Here is a 25,952-nt window from a genome sequence, read left to right as displayed (position 1 = left end):
CTTTCAATTGTGATATAATTAACTATTTGATATTTCAAATAAAGTTACAATATCAACATTTTGTCTATCTAGTGTGATTGAGACTATGATAATTGACATGTATGCTATACACATCAAACTTTTCATGAGACAATTAAAAATGAACAAATTATACTAAAACTTTAATAAAAGTGTAGGGAATGGGAATCTAAGTGAAACTATTAAGATGCTAATGAGGCAAAGAAAATATCACATATATTAATTTTTCTTCCGTCTCATTAACACCAATGAATGGAATGATAATATTTACAATTTGATTTAAAATGTAAGAAATTTAATCTCCACAATCGAAAGTGAATGGGACAACACGAGATTTTGGTAAAAATTCAAAAGCTTAAACTGTAATTAACCCAAAAAGTAAATTGCACACACAATTTGTGAAATGATTTATAAACAAAAAATGATCTACAGACTAATTAATTTGACGAACTTTTTTTAATCATCAATGTGACAGTAAGCAATGTGACAAGTGTTTTGCATCAATTAGCAAAAATATTATAAAATTAATTTACTTAAAATACTATATAAAAAGTATAATTTTTTCATTTTCTCATGTTATACAATAACAAAATTTTAAAATATGAAACAAGACTTGGTTTTAATAATATAATTAATGCCACATTATTGTGAAGTAATAATTATAATGGATCATGTTAGTAACAGTCCTAAGAGTTGTTAATAATAATAGTAACAAATAAAAAAATTTATAATTCTACTAAAATTTTCATATATCTCAAAATATTTTTACACATTTCAATGTACTTCAATAACAACAGTTATTACGGTTGTTTTTAACATTTTTTTCAAATAATATATCTTTCTTAAAATCAATAACAAAATAAAACGGAAAATTACAACCCCCACCCAAAAAAAAAACACTAATGACTTGTTTGGTAATCATTTCATTTTCAGTTTTCAATTTATATTTACAAAAATTTAAAAAATTATCATAAAAACTTGTTTAATAAATTTTTTTTTAGTTTATAAATGGTTGTTTCGATTTATAAATTTGAGAAAAAAACGTAAACTCAAAAAATGAGTTTACGTTGGTTTTTAAACAGAGATTTAAAAATTTGACTAACAATTTTTTTTTTCAATTAATTTTTTTAATTATTCTTTTTCAATTATAATGTGTATGATCCTATTGTTATAAATAACAAAAAATAAATATAAATATTTTAGACCTGAACAAACATATTTTTTAGTTTATGTTTTTAAAATTTTTCAAACATTTTGTTCAAACCAAACGCATTTGTAGTTTATGTTTTTTTAAAAATAAACAAAAATTAGTTTATAAAATTTTTGTAAACATAAACCAGAAACGTAAACGTTACCAAACGCTACTGTTTGATCCTATAACAAAATAAACATTGAGTTTTTAATTTTGTATAATTTAAATAAAAATTTAATATAATTTTAATTTAAACCATTAACCTATTTTTGACAAGTAAAATTGATAGAAAATTAATTTTTGGTCATTAAACTCAATGTAAGTTTATATAAAATATCTAAAATATCACTTTTCATTGAGTTTAATAATTAAAATATTTTTTTTCATCAATTTTACTTAATAGAAATAAGTTGACCCTAAAAAAAATCAAAATTTTAAAATTTAAATTTTATAATATATTTTGATGTTACTTTTTTTTTTCCTCCAAAAAAATAAGATTTGAATCTAGACATGAAACTAAAATGCATTCAGTAATAAGGCTCGAACCTAGACATGAAACTGAGAAGGGTTTTGGGAAGTTGGTAAAAAGTTGATTTTTTGATTTTTTTGGCAAAAAGTTGATTTCTTTTGGCTAAAAAAATTGATTTTCTGGGGTAAAAAAACTAAAAAATCAAAAAATTAACTTTTTTAACTTGTTGCCAAAATGAGCCTAAATAAAATGAGTAATGTTAGGGATCATGAAAAAAATATCATGAAATGTATTATGAAAATTTTTCATCATTTGATTAGTGCGTGGTGTTTTATTGTATGTATAATTCAAAAGTGAAGAATCTTTTATGATCATTTTCATAATATTTTTTTTATAATTCCAAACATCATTCAAATAAAATACATTATAAATGAAGTTTGACCTCACATGAATCTGCGTGTACAGTTGTTTAAGGAATATTGAACAACCTCACTACCACCAGGTCCACACCAAGAAAGGTGACAGTTGTAGTTTACCAACCGTTATGTGAGGGATTGAATCTCCGCCGTCCAATTCTCGAAACCATCACCGATCAAACCACGTATAGCAAAACTCGCGATTCACTGCCAACATTTGGCGTCGATTCCATCTACACTTCGTGCGATTTTAATTTTTGACAGCTGCCAATTCCTCGTGCCAAAGATAAAAACTAGGGGATATAGTAATGAGAATGGGCTTTTCTCCCGTTTATAAAGTAGATTAGATTGTATTATTAGATTTATGAGATTTGTCATAGATTTTGTTTTGATATTTGAATTTTTTAATGTGTAAAATTTATTAAGTATTTTATTTATATAAAAAATTATATTAATTGAATATTAAAATATCTTTTTGCAAAAATAAAATACTCAACGAATTTTTACATATTGAACAGTTTTTAGATCATCGAAATGAGATCTGTAATGAGCTCCACAAATCTAATAATACGGTCCAATCCACAAGCGCATTTGACACTAGTGATACAGCTTTCCTTTGGGAATAATTTTTTTAATTTGAATTTTTTATTTTTTGGGATTATTTTAGCCTAATTAAAAAAGTTTCGTTTAAAATGAATTATTGACTTTTTTGTATTTTTGTGAGATAAAAAATGAAATGATTACGATTTGAATGTGACATTTTATCTTATTATTTTGTCTTTTAGTAGGCAATTAATCCCAATCATTTTGCTAAATGAATTTACAATATATATATATTTTTTTTATAGAATCATGAAAAGGTATAATATTTTAATTATTAAAGTGTATAAATTTTACCACTACTTTATAATTTTTTTTTATCACTCTGTTGTTATTCTCCAAAAAAACTATCTAATCTTATATATATATATATATATTTTATATAATTATTTTTCTTTATATAATAATACTTATATATAATATTTCTTACTAACAAAAAGTTAACAATTATATGATTATATATAATATTTTATTTATATATATTTTTATAGGATCTTTGATCAGCAAGATTAGTACTAAGACGATTAATAATCTATAGAATTAGTGTAACAATCTATAGAAATAAATAATACTTTATTATTTGCCTTTGTTGTTCAATGAATTTGAAGATATATAATTTTAATGTAAATGTCTATTTTACATTATTAGTTGTAAGATTACAAAATTTATGAGTTTTATTGGATAGAATGTCCATTGAAATCTAATTCAAATAATAAAAATTACAATTGAATATGAGTCCTATGATTAATAATTCCAATCATTTATAATAATTTGCCCAATCAAACAAGTTCTTAAGGTAAATGTTTAAAAGAATTAAAAAGTTGAACATTTTTTTAATGAAAAAGTCCATAATACAACAAAATTGACCACAAAAGTGTCAAGAAATTTAGACGAATGGTGTAAATTTCAAGCTATTGATTGTTGTGGGGCCACACATCGAGTGATTTTTGGGGGGGGGGGGGGGGTTGGTTTTGAAGACAATGATAGGTGATCTAAAAAATTATGGTTTGAATGGTTCAAAATATAAAAGATGATGTCGTTTTGAGTATAAAACAATGTTGTTTTGACACATTTGAGTCATTCGAGTCACAAAAATTTGAGCCATCAAACATTTTCAGGGGAGGGTTTGGGATCTGAAGCATTTTTTGGTATCTTTTTAAATTCATTAACATGACAAAAAAAATACTTGTATCACCATAAAAATTGCGGTGCATGTATCAATTAGTGTATCAGTACTAATTATGAAATTATTATTGACCTCTTTTATTATATAAATTATAAATATCAAAAATATATTAAATTAGGTCACATCATTAATTAATATAGTAATTAATATATTAATTGATTCATATAGTATTATTCTAAAAATTGAATTATTCTCCCACTGTCCACCTTAAAAGCAAATTTTCCAATTTTCTTACCAGATGATTTGGTTGTAGTATTTTACTAATTTTAGTAAGTCAAAAGATAATCTATCTACTTTGGGAAAAAAATTAAGCCATTTTTAGTCAAATAAGTCAAAAAAATAAAAATGTTTCCAAACATGCCTTTAATCAAATTTGACCTTCGTTTTTTTTTCTTTTAAAAGTTTTGTATAGCCAAAAACTTTAATATTCCATTTATTTAGAATGAGATAGAATGGAATGAAATGATTAATGCCCCATTGTGAAGTAAATAATAATAATAATAAATTTATAATTCTAATAAAATTTTCACATATCGCAAAATAGTTTTGCATATTTCATTGTACTTCAATAACAACAGCTCTTATGGTTGTTTTTAGCATTTTTCTTAAATAAGATATCTATATAGGACCTAACTTTTTTTTTAACAATAAATAACAAAATAAAATGGAAAATTACCAAAAAAATAATAATTCAAGATTTGATTTTTGTAACAAAATAAACATTGAGTTTTTAATTTTGTCAATTTAAATAAAAAATTTAAATTTGTTTTTAATTTAAACCATCAGCATATTTTTGAGTAAGTAAAATTGATAGAAAAATAACTTTTTGTCATTAAATTCATTGTAAATGCACATAAAACATCTAAAATATCACTTTTCATTTAGTTTAATAACTAAATATATTTTTTTTCATCAATTTTACTTAACAAAAATAAGAGGATGGTTTAGATTAAAAATAAATCAAAAGTGTAAAATTTAAATTGATAATATTAAATTTTTATAATATATTTTATTGTTAATGTTATTTTTTTTTCTCAAAAAATAAGACTCGAATCAAGACATGAAATTAAGGCCTCGTTTGGAAACTTGACCATTTTAGTTGGCTTTTTGAATTTTTAGCTATTCCATGAGATGAAAAAAAAAAGTGTTTAGAATGATTTGTGAATTTTTTGTAGTTGAATTGATTGGTTGTTATGAGAGAAAAATTGATTGATTGATATTTAAAATATGATATTTTGTCTTATTAATTATGAAATTAATGTGTTTTTTATTATTTATTTTTATTGGTTATTTTCGTCAAAAAAATTGTTCCCAAATTGGGCATATAAAATATTTGTAATAAAACTTGAATCTAGACATGAAGAATACATTATAAATGAAGTTTGACCACACATGAAGGTCTGGTTTGAGAATAAGTTATTTTAATTATTTTTTTTAAAAGATGTATAGAAAAGTAGAGAGAGTGATACAACAATTTATAATAATTTTTTAGTTTTGTGACTAAAATACATAATTATCAAACGAGACCTAAGAGTTTGTTTGGTACCTCTTAAATAAGTTATTTGAATCATATTACGTTTTTATTTTTTTACATATTTATTTTGTAAAAAATTAAAAAATACACTTATTTAGATCATTGAAACAACTTAGTTTGGCAATAGGTTTTTTCAGTTGCCTTTTTAGTTTTTTGGGCTATTTTATCTTGGGACTAAAAAGTTTGTTTGATTTGACTTTTTTGATTTTTTTGATTTTTATAAGAGAAAAAATAAAATAATTATGCTTTAAATATGATATTTTATCTTATTAATTTATTTAACTTATTTTATGTTTCAAAAATGCTAGAGACTCTAAAAGTTCTATCAAAAGTTCTACCAAATGTCATGAGTGTGAGACCCACACCATATATGTTCCATTTGGATCCCACAGTCATGTGGGACATTTGGTAGAACTTTTAAAATGTTTAGTACTACTATATGTCTTTTGTATTTTTTTAATAAAAAATTATTTGCCAAACAAAGCCTTAAACATAGACAGCTGTTTAAGGAATATTAAACAACCTCATTACTAGGTTCACACCAAGGAAGGTGACATTTGACCAATCGTTATTTGGGGGGAGACCTAAAAAAATTATGGTTTGAATAGTTTGAAATATTAAAAATGATGTCGTTTTGAGTATAAAATGATGTCGTTTTGACACATTCGAGTCATTCGAGGAGGGGCAATGATAGGTGACCTAAAAATTTATGGTTTGAATGGCTCGAAATATTAAAAATGATGTCGTTTTGAGTATAAAACGATATCGTTTTGACACATTCGAGTCATTTAAGCCACAAAAATTTAAGCCATCAAACATTTTCAGGGGAGGGTTTGGGATCTGAAGCATTTTTAGGTATCTTTTTAAATTCATTAACATGACAAAAAAAATACTTGTACCACCATAAAAATTGCGGTGTATGTATCAATTAGTGTATCAGTACTAATTATGAAATTATTATTGACCTCGTTCATTATATAAATTATAAATATCAAAAATATATTAAATTAGGTCACATCATTAATTAATATAGTAATTAATATATTAATTGATTCATATAGTATTATTCTAAAAATTGAATTATTCTCCCACTGTCCACCTTAAAAGCAAATTTTCCAATTTTCTTACCAGATGATTTGGTTGTAGTATTTTACTAATTTTAGTAAGTCAAAAGATAATCTATCTACTTTGGGAAAAAAATTAAGCCATTTTTAGTCAAATAAGTCAAAAAAATAAAAATGTTTCCAAACATGCCTTTAATCAAATTTGACCTTCGTTTTTTTTTCTTTTAAAAGTTTTGTATAGCCAAAAACTTTAATATTCCATTTATTTAGAATGAGATAGAATGGAATGAAATGATTAATGCCCCATTGTGAAGTAAATAATAATAATAATAAATTTATAATTCTAATAAAATTTTCACATATCGCAAAATAGTTTTGCATATTTCATTGTACTTCAATAACAACAGCTCTTATGGTTGTTTTTAGCATTTTTCTTAAATAAGATATCTATATAGGACCTAACTTTTTTTTTAACAATAAATAACAAAATAAAATGGAAAATTACCAAAAAAATAATAATTCAAGATTTGATTTTTGTAACAAAATAAACATTGAGTTTTTAATTTTGTCAATTTAAATAAAAAATTTAAATTTGTTTTTAATTTAAACCATCAGCATATTTTTGAGTAAGTAAAATTGATAGAAAAATAACTTTTTGTCATTAAATTCATTGTAAATGCACATAAAACATCTAAAATATCACTTTTCATTTAGTTTAATAACTAAATATATTTTTTTTCATCAATTTTACTTAACAAAAATAAGAGGATGGTTTAGATTAAAAATAAATCAAAAGTGTAAAATTTAAATTGATAATATTAAATTTTTATAATATATTTTATTGTTAATGTTATTTTTTTTTCTCAAAAAATAAGACTCGAATCAAGACATGAAATTAAGGCCTCGTTTGGAAACTTGACCATTTTAGTTGGCTTTTTGAATTTTTAGCTATTCCATGAGATGAAAAAAAAAAGTGTTTAGAATGATTTGTGAATTTTTTGTAGTTGAATTGATTGGTTGTTATGAGAGAAAAATTGATTGATTGATATTTAAAATATGATATTTTGTCTTATTAATTATGAAATTAATGTGTTTTTTATTATTTATTTTTATTGGTTATTTTCGTCAAAAAAATTGTTCCCAAATTGGGCATATAAAATATTTGTAATAAAACTTGAATCTAGACATGAAGAATACATTATAAATGAAGTTTGACCACACATGAAGGTCTGGTTTGAGAATAAGTTATTTTAATTATTTTTTTTAAAAGATGTATAGAAAAGTAGAGAGAGTGATACAACAATTTATAATAATTTTTTAGTTTTGTGACTAAAATACATAATTATCAAACGAGACCTAAGAGTTTGTTTGGTACCTCTTAAATAAGTTATTTGAATCATATTACGTTTTTATTTTTTTACATATTTATTTTGTAAAAAATTAAAAAATACACTTATTTAGATCATTGAAACAACTTAGTTTGGCAATAGGTTTTTTCAGTTGCCTTTTTAGTTTTTTGGGCTATTTTATCTTGGGACTAAAAAGTTTGTTTGATTTGACTTTTTTGATTTTTTTGATTTTTATAAGAGAAAAAATAAAATAATTATGCTTTAAATATGATATTTTATCTTATTAATTTATTTAACTTATTTTATGTTTCAAAAATGCTAGAGACTCTAAAAGTTCTATCAAAAGTTCTACCAAATGTCTTATATGAGTGTGAGACCCACACCATATATGTTCCATTTGGATCCCATAGTCATGTGAGACATTTGGTAGAACTTTTAAAACGTCTACTATTACTATATATCTTTTTAATAAAAAATTATTTGCCAAACAAAGGCTTAAACATAGACCGCTATTTAAGGAATATTAAACAACCTCATTACTAGGTTCACACCAAGGAAGGTGACATTTGACCAATCGTTATTTGGGGGGGGGGGGGGGATAGGTGACCTAAAAAATTATGGTTTGAATGGCTCGAAACATTAAAAATGATGTCGTTTTGAATATAAAACGATGTCATTTTGACACATTCGAGTCATTTAAGCCATTTTTAGTCAAATAAGTCAAAAAAATAAAAATGTTTCCAAACATGCCTTTAATCAGATTTGACCTTTGTTTTTTTTTCTTTTAAAAGTTTTGTATAGCCAAAAACTTTAATATTCCATTTATTTAGAATGAGATAGAATGGAATGAAATGATTAATGCCACGTTGTGAAGTTTTGTATAATAATAAATATATAATTCTAATAAAATTTTCACATATCGCAAAATAGTTTTGCATATTTCATTGTACTTCAATAACAACAGCTCTTATGGTTGTTTTTAGCGTTTTTCTTAAATAAGATATCTATATATGACCTTACTTTTTTTTTAACAATAAATAACAAAATAAAAAGGAAAATTACCAAAAAAATAATAATTCAAGATTTAATTTTTGTAACAACATAAACATTGAGTTTTTAATTTTGTCAATTTAAATAAAAAATTTTAATTTGTTTTTAATTTAAACCATCAGCATATTTTTGAGTAAGTAAAATTGATAGAAAAATAACTTTTTGTCATTAAATTCATTGTAAATGCACATAAAACATCTAAAATATCACTTTTCATTTAGTTTAATAACTAAATATATTTTTTTTCATCAATTTTACTTAACAAAAATAAGATGATGGTTTAGATTAAAAATAAATCAAAAGTGTAAAATTTAAATTGATAATATTAAATTTTTATAATATATTTTATTGCTAATGTTTTTTTTTTTTTTTCAAAAAATAAGACTCGAATCAGGACGTGAAATTAAGGCCTCGTTTGGAAACTTGACTATTTTAGTTGGCTTTTTGAATTTTTAGCTATTTCATGAGATGAAAAAAAAAGTGTTTAGAATGATTTGTGATTTTTTTGTAGTTGAATTGATTGGTTGTTATGAGAGAAAAATTGATTGATTGATGTGTAAAATATGATATTTTATCTTACTAACTATGAAATTAATGTTTTTTTTATTATTTATTTTTATTGGTTATTTTCGTCAAAAAAATTGTTCCCAAATTGGGCTTATAAAATATTTGTAATAAAACTTGAATCTAGGCATGAAGAATACATTATAAATGAAGTTTGACCACATATGAAGGCCTTGTTTGAGAATAAATTTTTTTAATAATTTTTTAGTTTTTTTTTTTTAAAAGATATACAGAATAGTAGAGAGAGTGATACGACAATTTATAATAATTTTTTAGTTTTGTGGCTAAAATACATAATTATCAAACGAGACCTAAGAGTTTGTTTGGTACCTCTTAAATAAGTTATTTGAATCATATTACTTATATATTTTTTTACATATTTATTTTGTAAAAAATTAAAAAATACATTTATTTAGATCATTGAAACAACTTAGTTTGGCAATAGGTTTTTTCAGTTGCCTTTTTAATTTTTTTGGCTATTTTATCTTGGGACTAAAAGTTTGTTTGATTTGACTTTTTTGATTTTATAAGAGAAAAAATAAAATAATTATGATTTAAATATGATATTTTATCTTATTAATTTATTTAACTTATTTTATCTTTCAAAAATGCTAGAGACTCCAAAAGTTCTACCAAATGTTTTACATAAGTGTGAGACCCACACCATATATATTCCATTTAGATTCCACACTCATGTGAGACATTTGGTAGAACTTTTAGAATCTCTAATATTATTATATATCTTTTGTATTTTTTTAATAAAAAATTATTTGCCAAACAAAGCCTTAAACATAGACAGTTGTTTAAGGAATATTAAACAACCTCATTACTAGGTTCACACCAAGGAAGGTGACATTTGACCAATCGTTATGTTAGGGAATTGAATCTTCAAAACTAATTCTCGAAACCATCATCGATCAAACCACGTATGGGAAAACTCGCGCTTCACTGCTAAATTTAGCGTCGATTCCTACCACTCTTCGTGCGATTTTATTTCTGACAACTGCCAATTCCTCGTGCTAAAAAAATTCAGGGGACAAAACTGTACAGTGATAGAGAGAATATATATATATATACATATATAATTATAAAAAAGAATAATATTTTAATTATTAAAATATATAATTTTTATTATTAATTTATAATTTTTTTTCCTGTTATCCTGTTGTTCCCCAAAAAAAACTATCTAATCTTTTTTTAATATATATTTTATATAATTATTTCTCTTTATATGATAATACTTTATATAATTTTTCTTACTAAAAAAAAGTTGTCGACAATTCTATGATTATATAGTATTTTATTAACTTGTATTTTTAGAGGATCTTTGACAAGTAAGATTAATACTGAGATGATTAATAATTTATAGAATTAGTGTAACATTAGTTATTTAAGTGGATTAGTGAAATAACTAATATTCTATTATCTGTGTTGTTTTTCAATGAATTTGAAAATATATAATTTTAATTATATGTTTGTTTTACATTATTAGTTGTAAAATTACAAAATTTATGAGCTTGGTTTGAATAGAATATCTATCGAAATCTAATTCGAATAACAAAAACTACAATTGAATGTTAGTCCTACGATTAATAATTACAATCATATGTTATAATTCATCTAATAGTATAAGTTTTTAACCTAAATGTTTAGAGGAATTAAAAAGATTGTATATTTTTTAATGGAGAAGTCCATAGCACAAGAAAATTGACTAAAAAGTATCAAGAAATTTAGATCTATGGTGTAAATTTAAAGTTGATGATTGTTATGGGGCTACACATTGAGTGAATCTTGACAGTAGTAGGTGTTAAATTGCAGATTTTATTTATTTTTTTTATTTTTAAATTCAGGATTTGAAGCTTTTTTGGGTATCTTTTCAAATTTATTGACATGCTAAAAAAAAAAAAAAAATACTTGTACCACTATAAAAATTGAATTAATCTCCCACTGTCCACCTTAAATGCAAATTTTCCAGTTTTCTCATGATGATTTGGTTGTAATATCTTGCTAAAAAATGAAACTATATGTACCAATTAGTATACCAATTAGTGTATTAACAGATGATGTGACATAATTTAAAAAATTTTTGGTGTTTGTATAATAGTTGAGATCTATAATTTTGAATTGACAATGTTATAATATATGTTGGTACATTTATTAATATACTAATTAATATATATAGTACCACTGTTTATTAAATTATTAAAGTCAAAAGATAATCTATCTACTTTGGAAAAAAACTTAAACCATTTTTAGTCAAATAAGTTAAAAAAATAAAAATGTTTCCTTACATGCCTTTGTTTAAATTTGACTTTGTTTTTTTGTTTAGCCAAAAACTCTAATATTCTATTTGTTTATAATGAAATGAAATGATCATTTTTTAAAATCATCTATATTTATGGAATAATCATTTCCTTACAATAGTAAATGATAATTTCATTTATAATGCATTTTTCATTATTTTTGTAGTCAATCCAACTTAAGAATAAATATTTTGATGGAATAACCATTTCATTCTAATTCATTACAGTATAGTAAACCAAACACTTTTTAAAAAATTACAAATTACCCCCAAAAAATTGAAAGTTCACTAAAAAGGAAAAGACTCAAAAACCTTTTCTCAAATAAATACATCATTTGAATAAAAATTATAGTATAAATACTTAAAATAAGATTTAAAATTTATTTTCTATTTAACTCACATTATATTAAATTCAAATCTAAATTACACTTAATTTTTTTAATTTTTATTGTATAATGTTGCGTTATATAGCTTGAAAAATACTTTGAACCGAGGAGAAATTATTCAATACTCTTGGAACAATAATTTATTATATTTATAGGTTAACATTTTGTCTCTTAAAACTCTAATACAAAAGTGATGGATCCCATAATTTAGAATAATAACTGCTCATTTGGAGCACCACTTAGACTTGTTTCACGAGCATTAAATAATTTCTTATGCAACAAAACTTATCAACCCATAATTTGTCAAGAATGTGTTTATAAGATGGAAATTAAATTGATAAAAGTGAGATATATGAATAAAATGAATTTCAACAATTGATTCCTGCGTTATTGATATAGCTTTTCCACAAAATATGCACCTTTATATGACAACTCAACCCAAATCGTCTAGGATTTGGGGTTACTGATATCCTTTATCCACAATGCTGATTGTTGTGCGGTCTATGGGAGTTGTTTTGTATTTTTATTTTGATAATTTGAATTGTTCAAATTTTATGAAATATTAAGAAGAATATATTTGTAAAAAATCAAGTTAATCAGATATCGGTAATCCCTTCATCAAAGCATATTTGTTTATAAAAAATAAATAAATATTTATGTATCAAACTAAAGTGTTTGGGAACTTGGGTTGAGCTAAAATATCAATAAAAGACAAAATATATTAAAATAGTCAATAATATAAAATATTACATTCAAACTATAATTATTTTACATTTTTTTCTCACAATCATCAAATCAACTAAAATAAATAACTAGCATCACAAACACAATTTTTTTTTGTCACACTGAAAAGTTGTTTGGAGTGAATTACGAAAGTGTACTCATATATTTTATATATATATATATATATATATATATTTAAAAAAATTTAAAAATATAATTATTTAAATCATTCCAAACCATTCCTAAAATGGTGAATTATACTAATAGTCTCTACAGTTTGGGGCTTGTGTCACTTTGGTTCATGACTATTCAATTGTGACATATTTGACCCTGAATTTTGAATCTTGTTCCAAATAAGGACAATTGAAAATCTCATTAGATTTTTCAAGAGTAAAATCGTCAATTTGATAAAATATAAACTAATTAAAAAAAATAAATGTCAAACAAATTTTTTTTAATTTTTAAAAATTATTTCTACTTACCAAAAATAAAATTATGTAAAATTGATAAATATTTTAGACATTTATTTATTTTTTTACCAAATTAATTTATATTACATGTTTGAATAATGATCATGTAAAATTAATTTTTAAAAATTAATCATGTAATTTTTATCAATTTTACATAATTTTTATCATTAGTGGATAAAAATAATTTTAAAAAAATTAAAAATATTTTTTTAACATATATTTTTATCAAATTAGTTTATATTTTATTAAATTGACGATTTTACCTTTAAAATTATACAATGATATTTTTAATTATCTTTATTTAAAATAAGATTTAAAATTCAGAATTAAATATATCTAAATTAAAAATTCAAGAAACAAAATCACACCAATTTAAAATTATAGAAATTGTTAGCGTAATTCGCCCTTCCTAAAATAACGAAAAATACAGAAGGCCAGCCCTATATAAATGCGGCCGTGACGATTAACCTTTTCACGCATCAACCCCAACTTGCTTATTTCTCACCGCCATTTTGACCCCTTTCCAGCTGGTACTCTCTCCTTCCTCTACCTCTCCTTCGTCTCTGCATGTTTGAATATACTGTGTATAGAATCTTTGACTTTTTATTAGTGTATAGATCTGAATATATTTGTTTTTACTCGTAATAATTGAGTAATGGAGGAATAGATATATAACTTTGGCCCATTTTAGCAATAAAAAAAAAATCATCTATTTTTTTGAATTTTCTTATTTTTAGTATTTTTTTTTTCAAAATTATGTTAGAATCTTGTTTAGAAGAATTTAAAAATATATTTTTATTGAAAAAAATAAAAAAAATTCTAGAAACTAAAGCATTTTAAAATTTTTTCAAAAAAGCTCACTGCAATTAAAATAAGCCAAAAAAAAGAGAGATTAAATTGTTGATATCTTACGCGTGATTTGCGTAATGGAATGAATTTTGATTTATATAATATATTAAAAAAAAAATTGAATGTTCGTTGTCAAATGTCAATTGAAGGCCCCACGTAATCTATAAGAGAGTCCTTGTGTCGATCGCAACTTTTTTGTTATTTATCTCAGACCCGGCAGCGAATATTGCTCTGTCCATTTATATACCAGAACATTTTGTAATCTGCTTCATTGAAAGGTTTTGAATCCAAATCTTCAAGATATAGAGGTATTTTGTAGAAGATAGTATTCAGATTAAAAACCACTTGAAGTCATTTTTTTTTTTGTTGTTATAAATCGTATTTTCTGACAAAGACTCGACTCTGTTTGGTTGCTCTAGAAATGGAGAGAAAAAAGAAGGAAAACAGAAATCGAATTTCGGATGTGTTTTGGGTCAAAATTTAAACCTCGTTTTCATCTGAATCGTTTTCTCAGCAACCACACATACACCAAAACGCCTTTTCCGCTTCCTGTTGTTTTTTAGAAACAAGTAAACCATATAGAGATGGTTTCTCAGCAACAAAACAAAGTTTCAGTAAACACTAGCCTAGACAGTTATCTCCCCTGTATGTAGACATTTTCATTCATTTTCTCGGGAACCAAACACTCATTAAACTTTCTCTTTTTGTCCAGAGATGGGGTACGGAAACGATGGAGGAGGAGAGGGAATCAAGAGGAGAGGTTGCACATTCTCAAAAGGCGATTTTCTCCCCGAAGAATCGTTCCAAAGTTGGGCCAACTACGGGAAGGCTCTGAAGCAAACTCCGGCGAGGCTGATGGACCGCGTCTTGACTCGGTCACTCGACTCGGCCGAGTTGGAAGTGAAGGCTCGGAGCAATAACGAGATGAAGAGGACTCTTACTTGGTGGGACCTCATGTGGTTCGGCATGGGTGCTGTGATCGGCGCCGGAATCTTCGTCCTCACCGGACTTGAGGCCCAATCCGTTGCCGGACCTGCCGTCGTCTTGTCCTACGTGGTCTCCGGCGTCTCTGCCTTGCTTTCTGTTTTCTGTTACACCGAGTTCGCCGTGGAGATCCCTGTTGCAGGTTTGCTATCTCACTTCTCTTCTCACCTTCTTTTTAATTTTTTTTTACATGAATTTTAAAAAATAAAATAAAAATTAAGGTGTTATAAAAATCATAAAAAAAAACCCCCAAAATATTGCCTAACGTTTGGCAAAATTGAGAAGTAAACTTATTTTTTTGGGATTTATTTTTTCTAAATTTTGTGTCAATTTTTTTGTTTGTTATTATTTCAACTTGAAAAAATTACTAAACATGAAAATAACTTAATAAGTCAAATTTCATAAATTAAAAATGCTTACAAGAATGAATTTATTTTTCCAATTTTTTAAATTTATTTTTAAATATAAAAGTATAATCATTTAAGGCATTATTTAAAAAAAAAAATCACTATAGATAAAAATAAGCAAGACTAGGCCTTGTTTGGGAACATGAATTTTTTATTTTTGTTTTTACTTCTATGAATGTCAATTATTTTTTTGTTAGATTAACATCTATAGGAGGTAGACCCCTCACCTTTACAAAACATCAATTATTTGTCTCATAATTCAACTCTTCCTTTTCCCTTAGAATTAGAGTCATGGTAAGAAATATTGAATTGTAGTTAAAAAGTTAATATAAATTATCAAATTATTCTTTTTGACTTTCCATATGTCTTTTCATAAAAAAATTAAAATATTACTAAAACAATCTATTCTCCACCGAGTGTTAAAACAACTTAACTCCAAAACAAACCTTAAAAGATCATAAATTCATTTATAATTTATAATGATGTATTAAGGAAGTTCATATCATTGTTAGATGTGTAATAAATTAAAAATTAATACATATGATATCATATCATTGTGGTATAATTGTGATTTTTTTTTAAACATTTTCCTAATTACTCAATGTTTGCCCCAATTTAGTATCATTTATCATTTAACTTTTATGAGTATCACATTTTAGATTATTAGTTACAAGAATGAAAATAATTATAAATTTGTTCATTTCAACTTTTGATAATTTGTTAAAAAAAGATTTATCCTGTTTTCTTAAATAAGTGGTCACATAAATTTATTATTATTATAATTAAAACAAAAGAATAACTTCAAAAAAAAAAAAAACTTCTTTTATTAATTAAACTGAAAAAATAATCCAAAATTCCAATAAAAAACGATATGGATCATACTAAAAAATAGGCCATGAACTCGTTCAAATTCAGACTTATAATCTAATATTACGTAAGACGTCCAAATACGCCAGAACGGTGAGAAAGCAGTGAGTGGCTTTCCAATTTTTTTTCCGAACTAGCCGATGATGAGATATGAATGTCTAACTTGATAAGTCCAACTTCCAAGTTTCACCTAACATCCAGAGTCCCTATTCTCGTGTGCGAAATTCCTGCTCGCTCTAATTAAATTGGAACTAGTACATTAACTTAAGCACGCTTACGAGTTGACTTATTTTAATTTTTTATTATTATTTTTTTTAAAAAAAAAATAGATAGAATGATGATTTGATAATGTAGAAGGAAAATTCTAAATATATATAAAATTTAGGAAATATTAGTGAAATGTCCCTCTCCGACTTTGTGCGGTAAGAGAGGTCTAAAATATTTTTTTTATTAGTTAAGATCTCTCAATATTTTCACAGATTCAGAGAAATTTTGTCTGACTCAAAGAAATTTTAAAATTTTATGGTAATCAGAGAGAAATCTGAGAAATTTCTCTTTGAAAATTGAAATTTCTCTAAGTGGAACAAAATTTCTTTAAGTCGAATTTTCTCTATAAAAATGTTAAGAAACTTTAACTATTATAAAAATATTATATATTTTTTATTTTATAAAATTTTAATATCAAGATCTTAAAAAAAATTCCCATAAAATTTATATAAAATAGGCCTTAAGGGCGTTGGGAATAATTTTCTGTCACTCCAAGCAAGTGCGCTAGCATTTTAAGTAAGGTTATCAGGCCACCACATGTCTCGGTATTTTTTAGCGATAATGCTACGTAACTCAAATTTTGTGGCTCAAAAGTGACTCAAATGGCCAAAACGACGTCATTTTAAGTACAGAACAACATAAAAATGGCCAAAACGACGTCGTTTTGGCCATTTGAGGCACTTTTGAGCTACAAAATTTGAGTTACGAGACATTTTCCATTTTTTAGACAGTTCCACCACGTCTTGTCTGGGTATTTTTTAGACAGTTCCAACACTTCTTTAAATTCCATGTCGGTAGTCAATTTTTAACGACCAATTCAAAGTTACAATCGTAATCAAATGACATTGAATTATATATATATATATATATTTTAATATGATTTATTGACCTGTCTTAGCACTGTTTTTAGCTATCAAATTTAAGAATTTAAGTTTTTATTTGGGATGTGAATTAATTTTTTGAGTTTCTGACTATTTTAATTTGGAACTAAAAAGTTTCGTTTGGGATAGACTTTTTAGCTTTTTTGACTTTGTGAGAGAAAAAATGAAATGTTTATGATTTAAATGTGAAATTTTATCTTATTGGAATAAAAAACATATTTTATCTTTTTGTGGTTGTTTTAGCGTAAACATGACATACCAAACAAAGCCTAACAATATGGAGGAATTCTAATATACAATCCTTCAAAAATGGCGTATTATATGCGACTCTAATTATAACTAATTTTTTTATTTAGTTATGACATTAATTTAGTTATGCTTCTTGTTGTGTTTAATTATGACATTTTTTTTTTTAGTTATGATTCGGAAAATTGAAGTTATGCCATTTTTATTTTTAATAATAAAGTAGATATGATCCACCCCCATTGAATTAAAATGTGTGCACCATAGTGTTTCTCCATTCTCTCTCTACGTGGGAGATTGATTTTTCTTAAGTTGTCATTTCAACTTAAAAGAATGTTTGGATTTAGCAAGTTCATTTTGAAATTAATTTTTGTGTTTCAAACTGTTCCCCTTTTAGGAGTCGTTTCTTTAAAATCAAGTCTAACCATTTTGAGTCAAAATTTAAATGTTTAGACATCGGTAGCTATATATTTGAATCAATATGAACGGTTCAGATTACTGAAGTCGATTCCAAAAATAGATCTATCAAACCCAAACGTTTTCTAAAGTTGAGATGATCAATATGAGAGAAACCTAATCCGAGAAAAGATTCTATAAGGCTTATTTTAGGGTCTATTTTTATAATTCGATCCATTAGAATAAATGTATTAGTATAATTTCATTACATTTGTTTCAAAGTATACTGTGAATCTTTTAAAGAATAAATCAGATAAAATTATTTAACTACTAATATCAAATTAGTTTACTTTTTTCATAAATCATCTACATACAAATACTGAAAAAAATCAACATCATCATCAAAGTGTGATGGATAAGCCCATAAAATGTCATATGTTATCCAAAAATGACTCTCACCATCCCCACTGATTTTTGATTGACTTAATGTGTTTTTTTTTTGTTCTCCACTCATTCACCCCTAAGTGTATGTGGGGGGTGGCAGGGGTCACCCCATGTAGGGGTCTCTAACACTGCTGTATTTTATTTGAACTACACACAAGTTAAACATCGCATTTATCTCATGCTTTGCATAAATTAAAAAAAAACTTTAATTAATAATAATTTTAGATAATATGAAAAATTAATTAAAATTTTACTATGAAAATAAAGTGTAACTTGTAGATTTAAAATTAACAAATTATGAGTCATATGCATAATAAATTTCGTATACATGGTAAAATTTGTAAAAGTTTAAATAACTGTTTTTTCTAGTATATAATAGTACTAGCGAAAGCTTACCACATATAGAACAACACTGCTCCGACAACCAAAAATTTCAATCACCAGTGTCTGTGATTTTGATACTCTTTTTTTTTTTTTTTATAATTTTTTTTATGTACCTATTCTTTTCATCCATAAATATTGTTGGAAAAAATAAATGATTAAAGATTTTGAATTTTTTATATTTTGTGTTTTGTTATAATTTTTTTTTTTAATATTATTTGACATAAACTAAAAAAATTTACTTCAATCCCTGCATTTGGCTAGCTGGTGAAAGATTTTACGACGTTGTGTTTTGAAATAATTTAAATAAATATATTTTTTAATTTTTTATAAAATTATGTACAGAAAAATAAAGAGAAAAATAAAGAGATAATATGAATTACAAACTCTGAAATTTTCATTTTTACAGGTGGTTCATTCGCCTACTTAAGAGTAGAACTCGGCGACTTCGTAGCCTTCATAGCAGCCGGTAATATCCTCCTTGAATACGTGATCGGTGGCGCCGCCGTAGCGCGTTCATGGACCTCATACTTCGCCACCCTCTGCAATCAAAAACCCGAAAACTTCCGCATCCACGCCCACGGCCTCGCCAAAGGCTACAACGAGCTCGACCCCATCGCCATTGGCGTCCTCATCGCCATCTGCATCATCGCTGTCGTCAGCACCAAAGCCTCTTCTCGCCTCAACTACGTTGCTTCCGTCGTCCACATCATTATCATTGTCTTCATCATCATTGCCGGTCTCATCAAAGCTGAAACCAAGAATTATGTCGATTTTGCGCCTTTCGGTCCTCGAGGGGTGTTTCAGGCTTCGGCAGTGTTGTTTTTTGCTTATGTTGGGTTTGATGCTGTGTCGACGATGGCGGAGGAGACGAAGAACCCAGCGAGGGATATTCCAATTGGGCTTGTGGGATCGATGGTGATTACTACCACTGTGTATTGCTTGTTGGCTGTTACTCTTTGCCTTATGCAACCGTATGCCTCGATTGATCCTGATGCTCCGTTTTCCGTGGCGTTCCAAGCTGTTGGGTGGGATTGGGCTAAATATATTGTTGCTGCCGGTGCACTCAAAGGTTCTTTTTATAATTTTATTTAAATTTAAACTCTTATAATAAATTGGGTTAATTCATTTACCTTTTTCCTTTTGCTTTTTAAATCCTTACTTATAGTTGAGGAATCAAAATGAACAAGACTATAAATTAGGGATAAACTAATATTTGTGTCTGGGTATAATTAACCCGAATAAAATTGCACAAATGAATTAAATTTAGAAAATGACTTGCAAATAAAAAGTTACATAGAGCGTGTGTTAATCACAGTTACTGTCGGTTTTTTTTTTTTATTGAAAATGAATAAACTTGAAGAAGCCGCAGCATTCTCTATTGAAATTTTTTTGTACACAAATTAAACTTTAAAAACATAGAACAGTGGGATTGAAAATGATTAATTACACTTTGCCCCTCAACTAGAATGCCATTTTGGATTCTTTAACTAGTAAAATTGTTTCATTTTCTCCTTCTGAAAAGTGATTACTGTGACCATTGTTTTTGAAAGTTGAGGCAGTTCTAAAATTTGAAGAACAAATTCATATTCAATAGTTGAAAGAAGGTAGTCTAGATAAACATGTAATAACTATTTTAATACTCATTGTATTTCTTGTCGAAAGAATATGAATTAGTGACGAATGATAATTGCCAAAGAAAACAATATAAATTTTTTGAAAAAAGATTAATAGAAGGAAAAATTGGAGCAGTAACGAATTAGAATTATACATAGAATGATTGTTGAAACTGTTTTTAATAATTTTGTTAATTTTGACAGGTATGACATCAGTGTTGCTGGTCGGAGCGGTGGGTCAGGCTCGCTATCTGACCCACATAGCCCGAACCCACATGATGCCACCATGGTTTGCTCTCGTGGATGCCAAAACCGGCACACCCGTAAACGCCACAGTAAGCATGCTGGCCGCCACCGCAGTCATCGCCTTCTTCACCAACCTCGGCATTCTCTCAAACCTCCTCTCAATCTCCACCCTCTTCATCTTCATGCTAGTTGCCCTTGCCCTCCTCGTCCGCCGCTACTACGTGGCCGGTGTCACCACCCCAGCCGATCGCATCAAGCTAATCGTCTGTCTCCTCCTCATCCTCGCCTCTTCGATCGCCACTTCAGTTTACTGGGCACTCTCCCAAAAGGGTTGGATTGGGTACTGCATTACAGTTCCCATTTGGGTTTTGGCTACAATTGGGCTCAGGATTTTTGTTCCCATGGCAAGGCAAGCCAAGCTTTGGGGAGTACCATTGGTACCATGGTTGCCATCTGCATCCATTGCGATCAATATATTTCTTCTTGGGTCGATTGACAAGGACTCGTTTATCAGGTTTGCGGTCTGGACTGTTTTTTTGTTGGCGTATTATTTCTTGTTTGGATTGCATGCTTCATATGATACGGCGAAGAAGTATGAAGGGGGGGATTGGAGGAAGGTTGAGGAGGGGAACAAGGATGGTGGTGTTGTGGATAATCAAAGTTCTGAAGCAATTCGTCCTGTTAGTAGCTTACATATGGTAGAATAGTTTGTTTGGGAGTTTGATGTATTGAATGTTATGTGCAAAGCAAAAGTGGGAGTTTGATGTGTTGAATGTTATGTGCAAAGCAAAAGTGTTTTCTATGTTTTAATCATTTTATATTTTATATTTTTTTGAAAATATCTAGTTTTTATATGCATGGTGGGAATGTTTTGTTCCATTAATAATTGAAAGAGTTTCCATGGTTTGGGACTGGTTTTCTCAATGCAATTTTGTTAATTTTTGTTTCTTTTTATTTGTAGTGAATTTTAAATGTTGTTTGGGATCTCCCAAATTTTATCGGCCTCTTTTTAAATTTTTTATTTTTAGTGATTTTTTTTTTTTTAAATTATGACATTTTTTAAAATGTTGTAACAAGCGAGGCATAATGGAATGAAACAGCTTTTGAAAAAAGTGTTGTATTTTAAACTCTTAGCATCATATCGTATCATTTTGCACTATAATGAGATTGAATGGAAATGTGCATTGTGCATTTGCCCAGTCAGGTAGTGAACCGACGTCATAACTTAACTTTCTAAGATATAACAAAACCTTAGCAAATTTACAACTCGATAAGCAAAACACAATAGTGTTGACAACTCAATAAACAAGACTCAAACAAAAATTGCTTAAACAAAGAGTAACAACTCAAAAACACGAAACACGACAGCTCGACAAACAACTCGATAAGCAAAACGACAACTCGATAAACAAAACAACAACTCGATAAACAAAACTTAACAAAACAAAGTGTACTTCGGACGATCTGGGCAACGGAACGCATCCGAAACAGAGGGAAATAGAGGCTTTTGACACACCCGTTGCATGGAAATGCTTGAAACTTTCTGTTGGAGGGTAAAACAGGGCTAAAAACACACATTGGAGCATGGCCGGCTACTTTTGGGAGCCGGCCGGCCAGATTTATTGCAAAAGGGAGGCCACCAGCCAGGTTTTGAAAAAAGAAATGGCCGGCCTGCCAGAAAAGGTGGCTGGCCGGCCACTCAGCTCAGCAACCGTCAAATTTTTGACACTTGTCCCCAAAATAGTGTCTTTTTCTCTTTAAAAGCCTTAGCTCCGTGGTTCATTCAATTCGTCTTAGTTTTGCACAAAAATGGAGGCGTTTCTCGTTGAAAATCTCACAGCTTGGATCGCTTCTCTAGATGGTTCGGAAAAGTTAAACTTTCGGGGTTTCGGCTTGAATGCACTATTCACGCTGAGCCGCACTCCGCTACATCTTCCTTTCCTCCATGCCGCAGCGAGGTTTTGGAACCCGGTGACGCATGTCTTTAGCTTCGGCGGGCAAGAGGTATGTCCAACTTTTGAAGATTTTCAAGTTTTGATGGAATCTGAAAGTCATGAAGAGATCTTGCCCCAGTTCCGCTTTGGCCACGCCCAAGCTTTAGGGCGGATGTGTGGACTCACTGTGCATGATGCTCGGTCTTTGATCTGTAATGGGGAACTGGATATCCTCGGTTTGATTCATCGCTTTTCTGACGCTGGTGACCGCAGCAACCATTATTGGCAAGGTTTTCGACAATACGCCCTTTGCTTGTGCCTGCAGTCTCACTTTCTGCTTTCCCCGGGCTTTGGCGGATTTAGCATTCGTCTGATTGAAGTTGCTCAAGGCTTGAAAGAAGGAAAGAGCTGCATCGCCATGACCTTAGCCGAGACGCTGATGGGCTTGGATGCTATCTATTGCCGGGAGACGACTAGATTTGTTGGGAGTCCACTGCTGCTGCAGGTAATGTTTCCCACCCAATCTTACATATGTATTTGCTCACATCACTCGGCCCTCGGGCTCGGTTTTTTTCACAAAAACCCTTTTCTCGCTTTTCCCTCACCGTACATCTCTCTATTCTTTATTCTCTCATTTTTCATCCCTCCCCAGGTATGGTTGATAGACAAATTACAGGTTGTGGACTCTTGCCCAGCCTACTCAGCCCGAGGCTATTTCTTTCGACAGCGCCTAGTCGATGCCCCTGATGAAAGGTGGTGGTTTGACTGGATGTGCAATTTGTCTGCGGGTCGCATTGCTTGGCGTTGTCCTTGGCTCAATCTCCCGGCAATGAGCTATAGCATGTCCCTGCTGATCGGGATCCAGTTGATTGGTCTGACCCACTGCGTGTTCTACTTTCCGTTCCGGTTCCTGCGCTAGTTCGGTCATGATCAGATTTGCCTGCCAGAGGGGATTGAGTACCCGGCTGCTTTCCCGGTCCGAGGTGCACAGCTTGCCCGATATGCCACAGCATGGAGGACTAGAGAGCTCTTGGCCCCTGCTCCCACTTTCAGTTGCACTTTGTCTGACGAGTGTTGGGACTGGCTTAATGAGGAGGCACAGGTCGAGCCCAGCTTGGCATCAGAGGCTTCGACCAGCTCTGGGAGGGGGCGCAGGGATACTTGACTTGACTATGCCCCGGATTTATTGCTTTATTAGTACTTTCAAGTTTTCTTTATGAATGTAATAAAAAGTAACTTCGATTGTATGCAAGAGTAGGAGAACTCTGTTTTGAAATCAATGAAATTGAAGGTTGTGGTACTGAAAACTTTCCGCTTTGGTCCAAAAATGGTCTTAGTTGTAAAGAGATTAATTTGAACAAACTCAACTTTTATTAAAACTTTTCAAAACCATTTTCGATATGGATCAGAACTGGATGCGCCTAAGATCTGTCACTGAGATGCACAACCCCGGATCTTAGCAACTGGAAAGTTGCCCCTAGTCTGAATGGTACCGCGACACCGTGTGGCAACGGAAAGCTGCCCCTAGTCTGAGAAGCACTGCACCGGAGATTGCGATAAATGCCGATGGATAAAGATGACTGAGATGGTCGAAATGGACAAAGTTGATTGGGGAAAAGTTTATGGCTGAACTTCAGGATGAAGTTTCCTACGTATCCCAAAGATGAGAATCAAGCCTTACGTAGTTCAGGCTTAGGTTCACTCGGGTATTTTCACTCTCCTTTTACGCTCTAACTTTTGCCAAGGTCGCCCTTTGCGGGTTTTCAACCTTGCGAGCTCAATTTTTATATTTTCTAATTTTTTGTGCTCTAACTTTTGCCTAGGTCGCCTTTTCGGGTTTTCGCCCTAGCGAGCCTCTCAGGGGTAATATTTCTTCAACTTGTCCATGTTGATCGGTTGGGAAAATTCCAGGCCATCTAGGTCCATCAGAACCACAGCTCCACCTGATCAGATAGCTTTGATGATATAGGGACCAGTCCAATTAGGTCTGAACTTGCCCCCTTGGGTCGTGGATGGGAGCTCGGTTGTCCTTGAGTACCAAATCTCATTCCTTTAGATTCTTAGACTTAACTTTCTTGTTGAAAGCCCGAGCAATTCTGCGCTGATAACCTTGAATATGGTACAGTGCTTTCAGTCTTCTCTCATCAAAAAGCATGAGTTCCTCAAACCTGCTCTGCTGCTAATCTGCTTCGGCTATTTGACACTCAGCCAATATTCGCAATGACGGAACCTCAATCTCGATAGGTAGAACGGCTTCCATCCCATAAACCAATGAATACGGAGTCGCTCCGGTAGAAGTTCTAATTGAAGTCCTGTAGCCCCACAGAGCAAATGACAGCTTATCTGGCCAATCCCGGTAGGTTTCCACCATCTTCTGCAGTATGTGTTTGATATTCTTGTTGGCGGCCTCGACCGCTCCGTTGGTTTGCGGCCGGTATGTGGATGACTTATGAAAAGCCACGTTGTATTTTTCCAACAAGCTAATCACTTCCTTCTTGAAGTGGGAACCGTTATCTGAAATGACCTCGTTCGGGACCCCATAGCGACAGATGATGTTATTTCTGATAAACTTCGCAACGTGGGACGCCTTTAACACCGCATAAGACTGGGCCTTAACCCACTTTGTGAAATAATCTATCACGACCAGGATGAACTCATGTCCATTCGACCTTTTCGGAGTGACAGCCCCGATCACGTCAATTCCTCAAACTGAAAACGGCCATGGTGAAGTCATGTTGTACAACTTCGACGGTGGGATATTCATGCGATTTGCATGGATCTGACATTTGTGGCATCGCCGAACAAAACTAACACAATCCTCCTCCATGGTGGACCAATAGTAACCCTGTCTGAGGATCTTCCGTGCTAACATTACTCCGTTCATGTGTGCACCGCATTCCCCTCCATGGGTGGCCTCCATCAGGCGCTTCGATTCCTCGGCATCAACACACAGCTTATGCATTCCCAGATGACCTCTCTTATACAGCTTACCCCACAGATGATGAACTGAATGGCTATTCTTCTGATTGCCCTTTTATCCTTGGCATTTACCCATGGCGGATATGCTTCTTTCTCCAAGAAGTTCCAAATGTCGTAATACCAGGGGTTTTCATC

At 29.5% G+C, this 25,952-nt stretch overlaps 1 protein-coding gene across 4 annotated transcripts; it reads left to right on the top strand.

Annotated features, from left to right (window-relative positions):
- The first annotated feature begins 13,803 nt into the window (after window positions 1-13,803).
- On the top strand, window positions 13,804-21,743 carry AAT1 (amino acid transporter 1). 4 transcript variants are annotated; one of them, XM_082886301.1, is made up of 4 exons: window positions 13,804-13,853; window positions 14,885-15,298; window positions 19,452-20,114; window positions 20,863-21,743. In XM_082886301.1, exons 2-4 carry the CDS (start codon window positions 14,887-14,889, stop codon window positions 21,609-21,611), a joined length of 1,824 nt encoding a protein of 607 aa, XP_082742427.1. In that variant the 5' UTR covers window positions 13,804-13,853; window positions 14,885-14,886; the 3' UTR covers window positions 21,612-21,743. The 4 variants fall into 4 exon arrangements, with proteins under 4 accessions (XP_082742427.1, XP_082742425.1, XP_082742426.1 ...); XM_082886299.1 differs by lacking the exon at window positions 13,804-13,853 and adding an exon at window positions 14,302-14,480; XM_082886300.1 differs by lacking the exon at window positions 13,804-13,853 and adding an exon at window positions 14,532-14,817.
- Window positions 21,744-25,952: the final 4,209 nt, after the last annotated feature.

The sequence above is a fragment of the Camellia sinensis genome, chromosome 9, assembly GCF_055761805.1.
Source record: "Camellia sinensis isolate YWXY chromosome 9, ASM5576180v1, whole genome shotgun sequence".
Classification (NCBI taxonomy): Eukaryota; Viridiplantae; Streptophyta; class Magnoliopsida; order Ericales; family Theaceae; genus Camellia; species Camellia sinensis.
The sequence above is the reverse complement of the archived record's forward strand: the minus strand, read 5'-3'. Positions and strand labels throughout refer to the sequence as shown.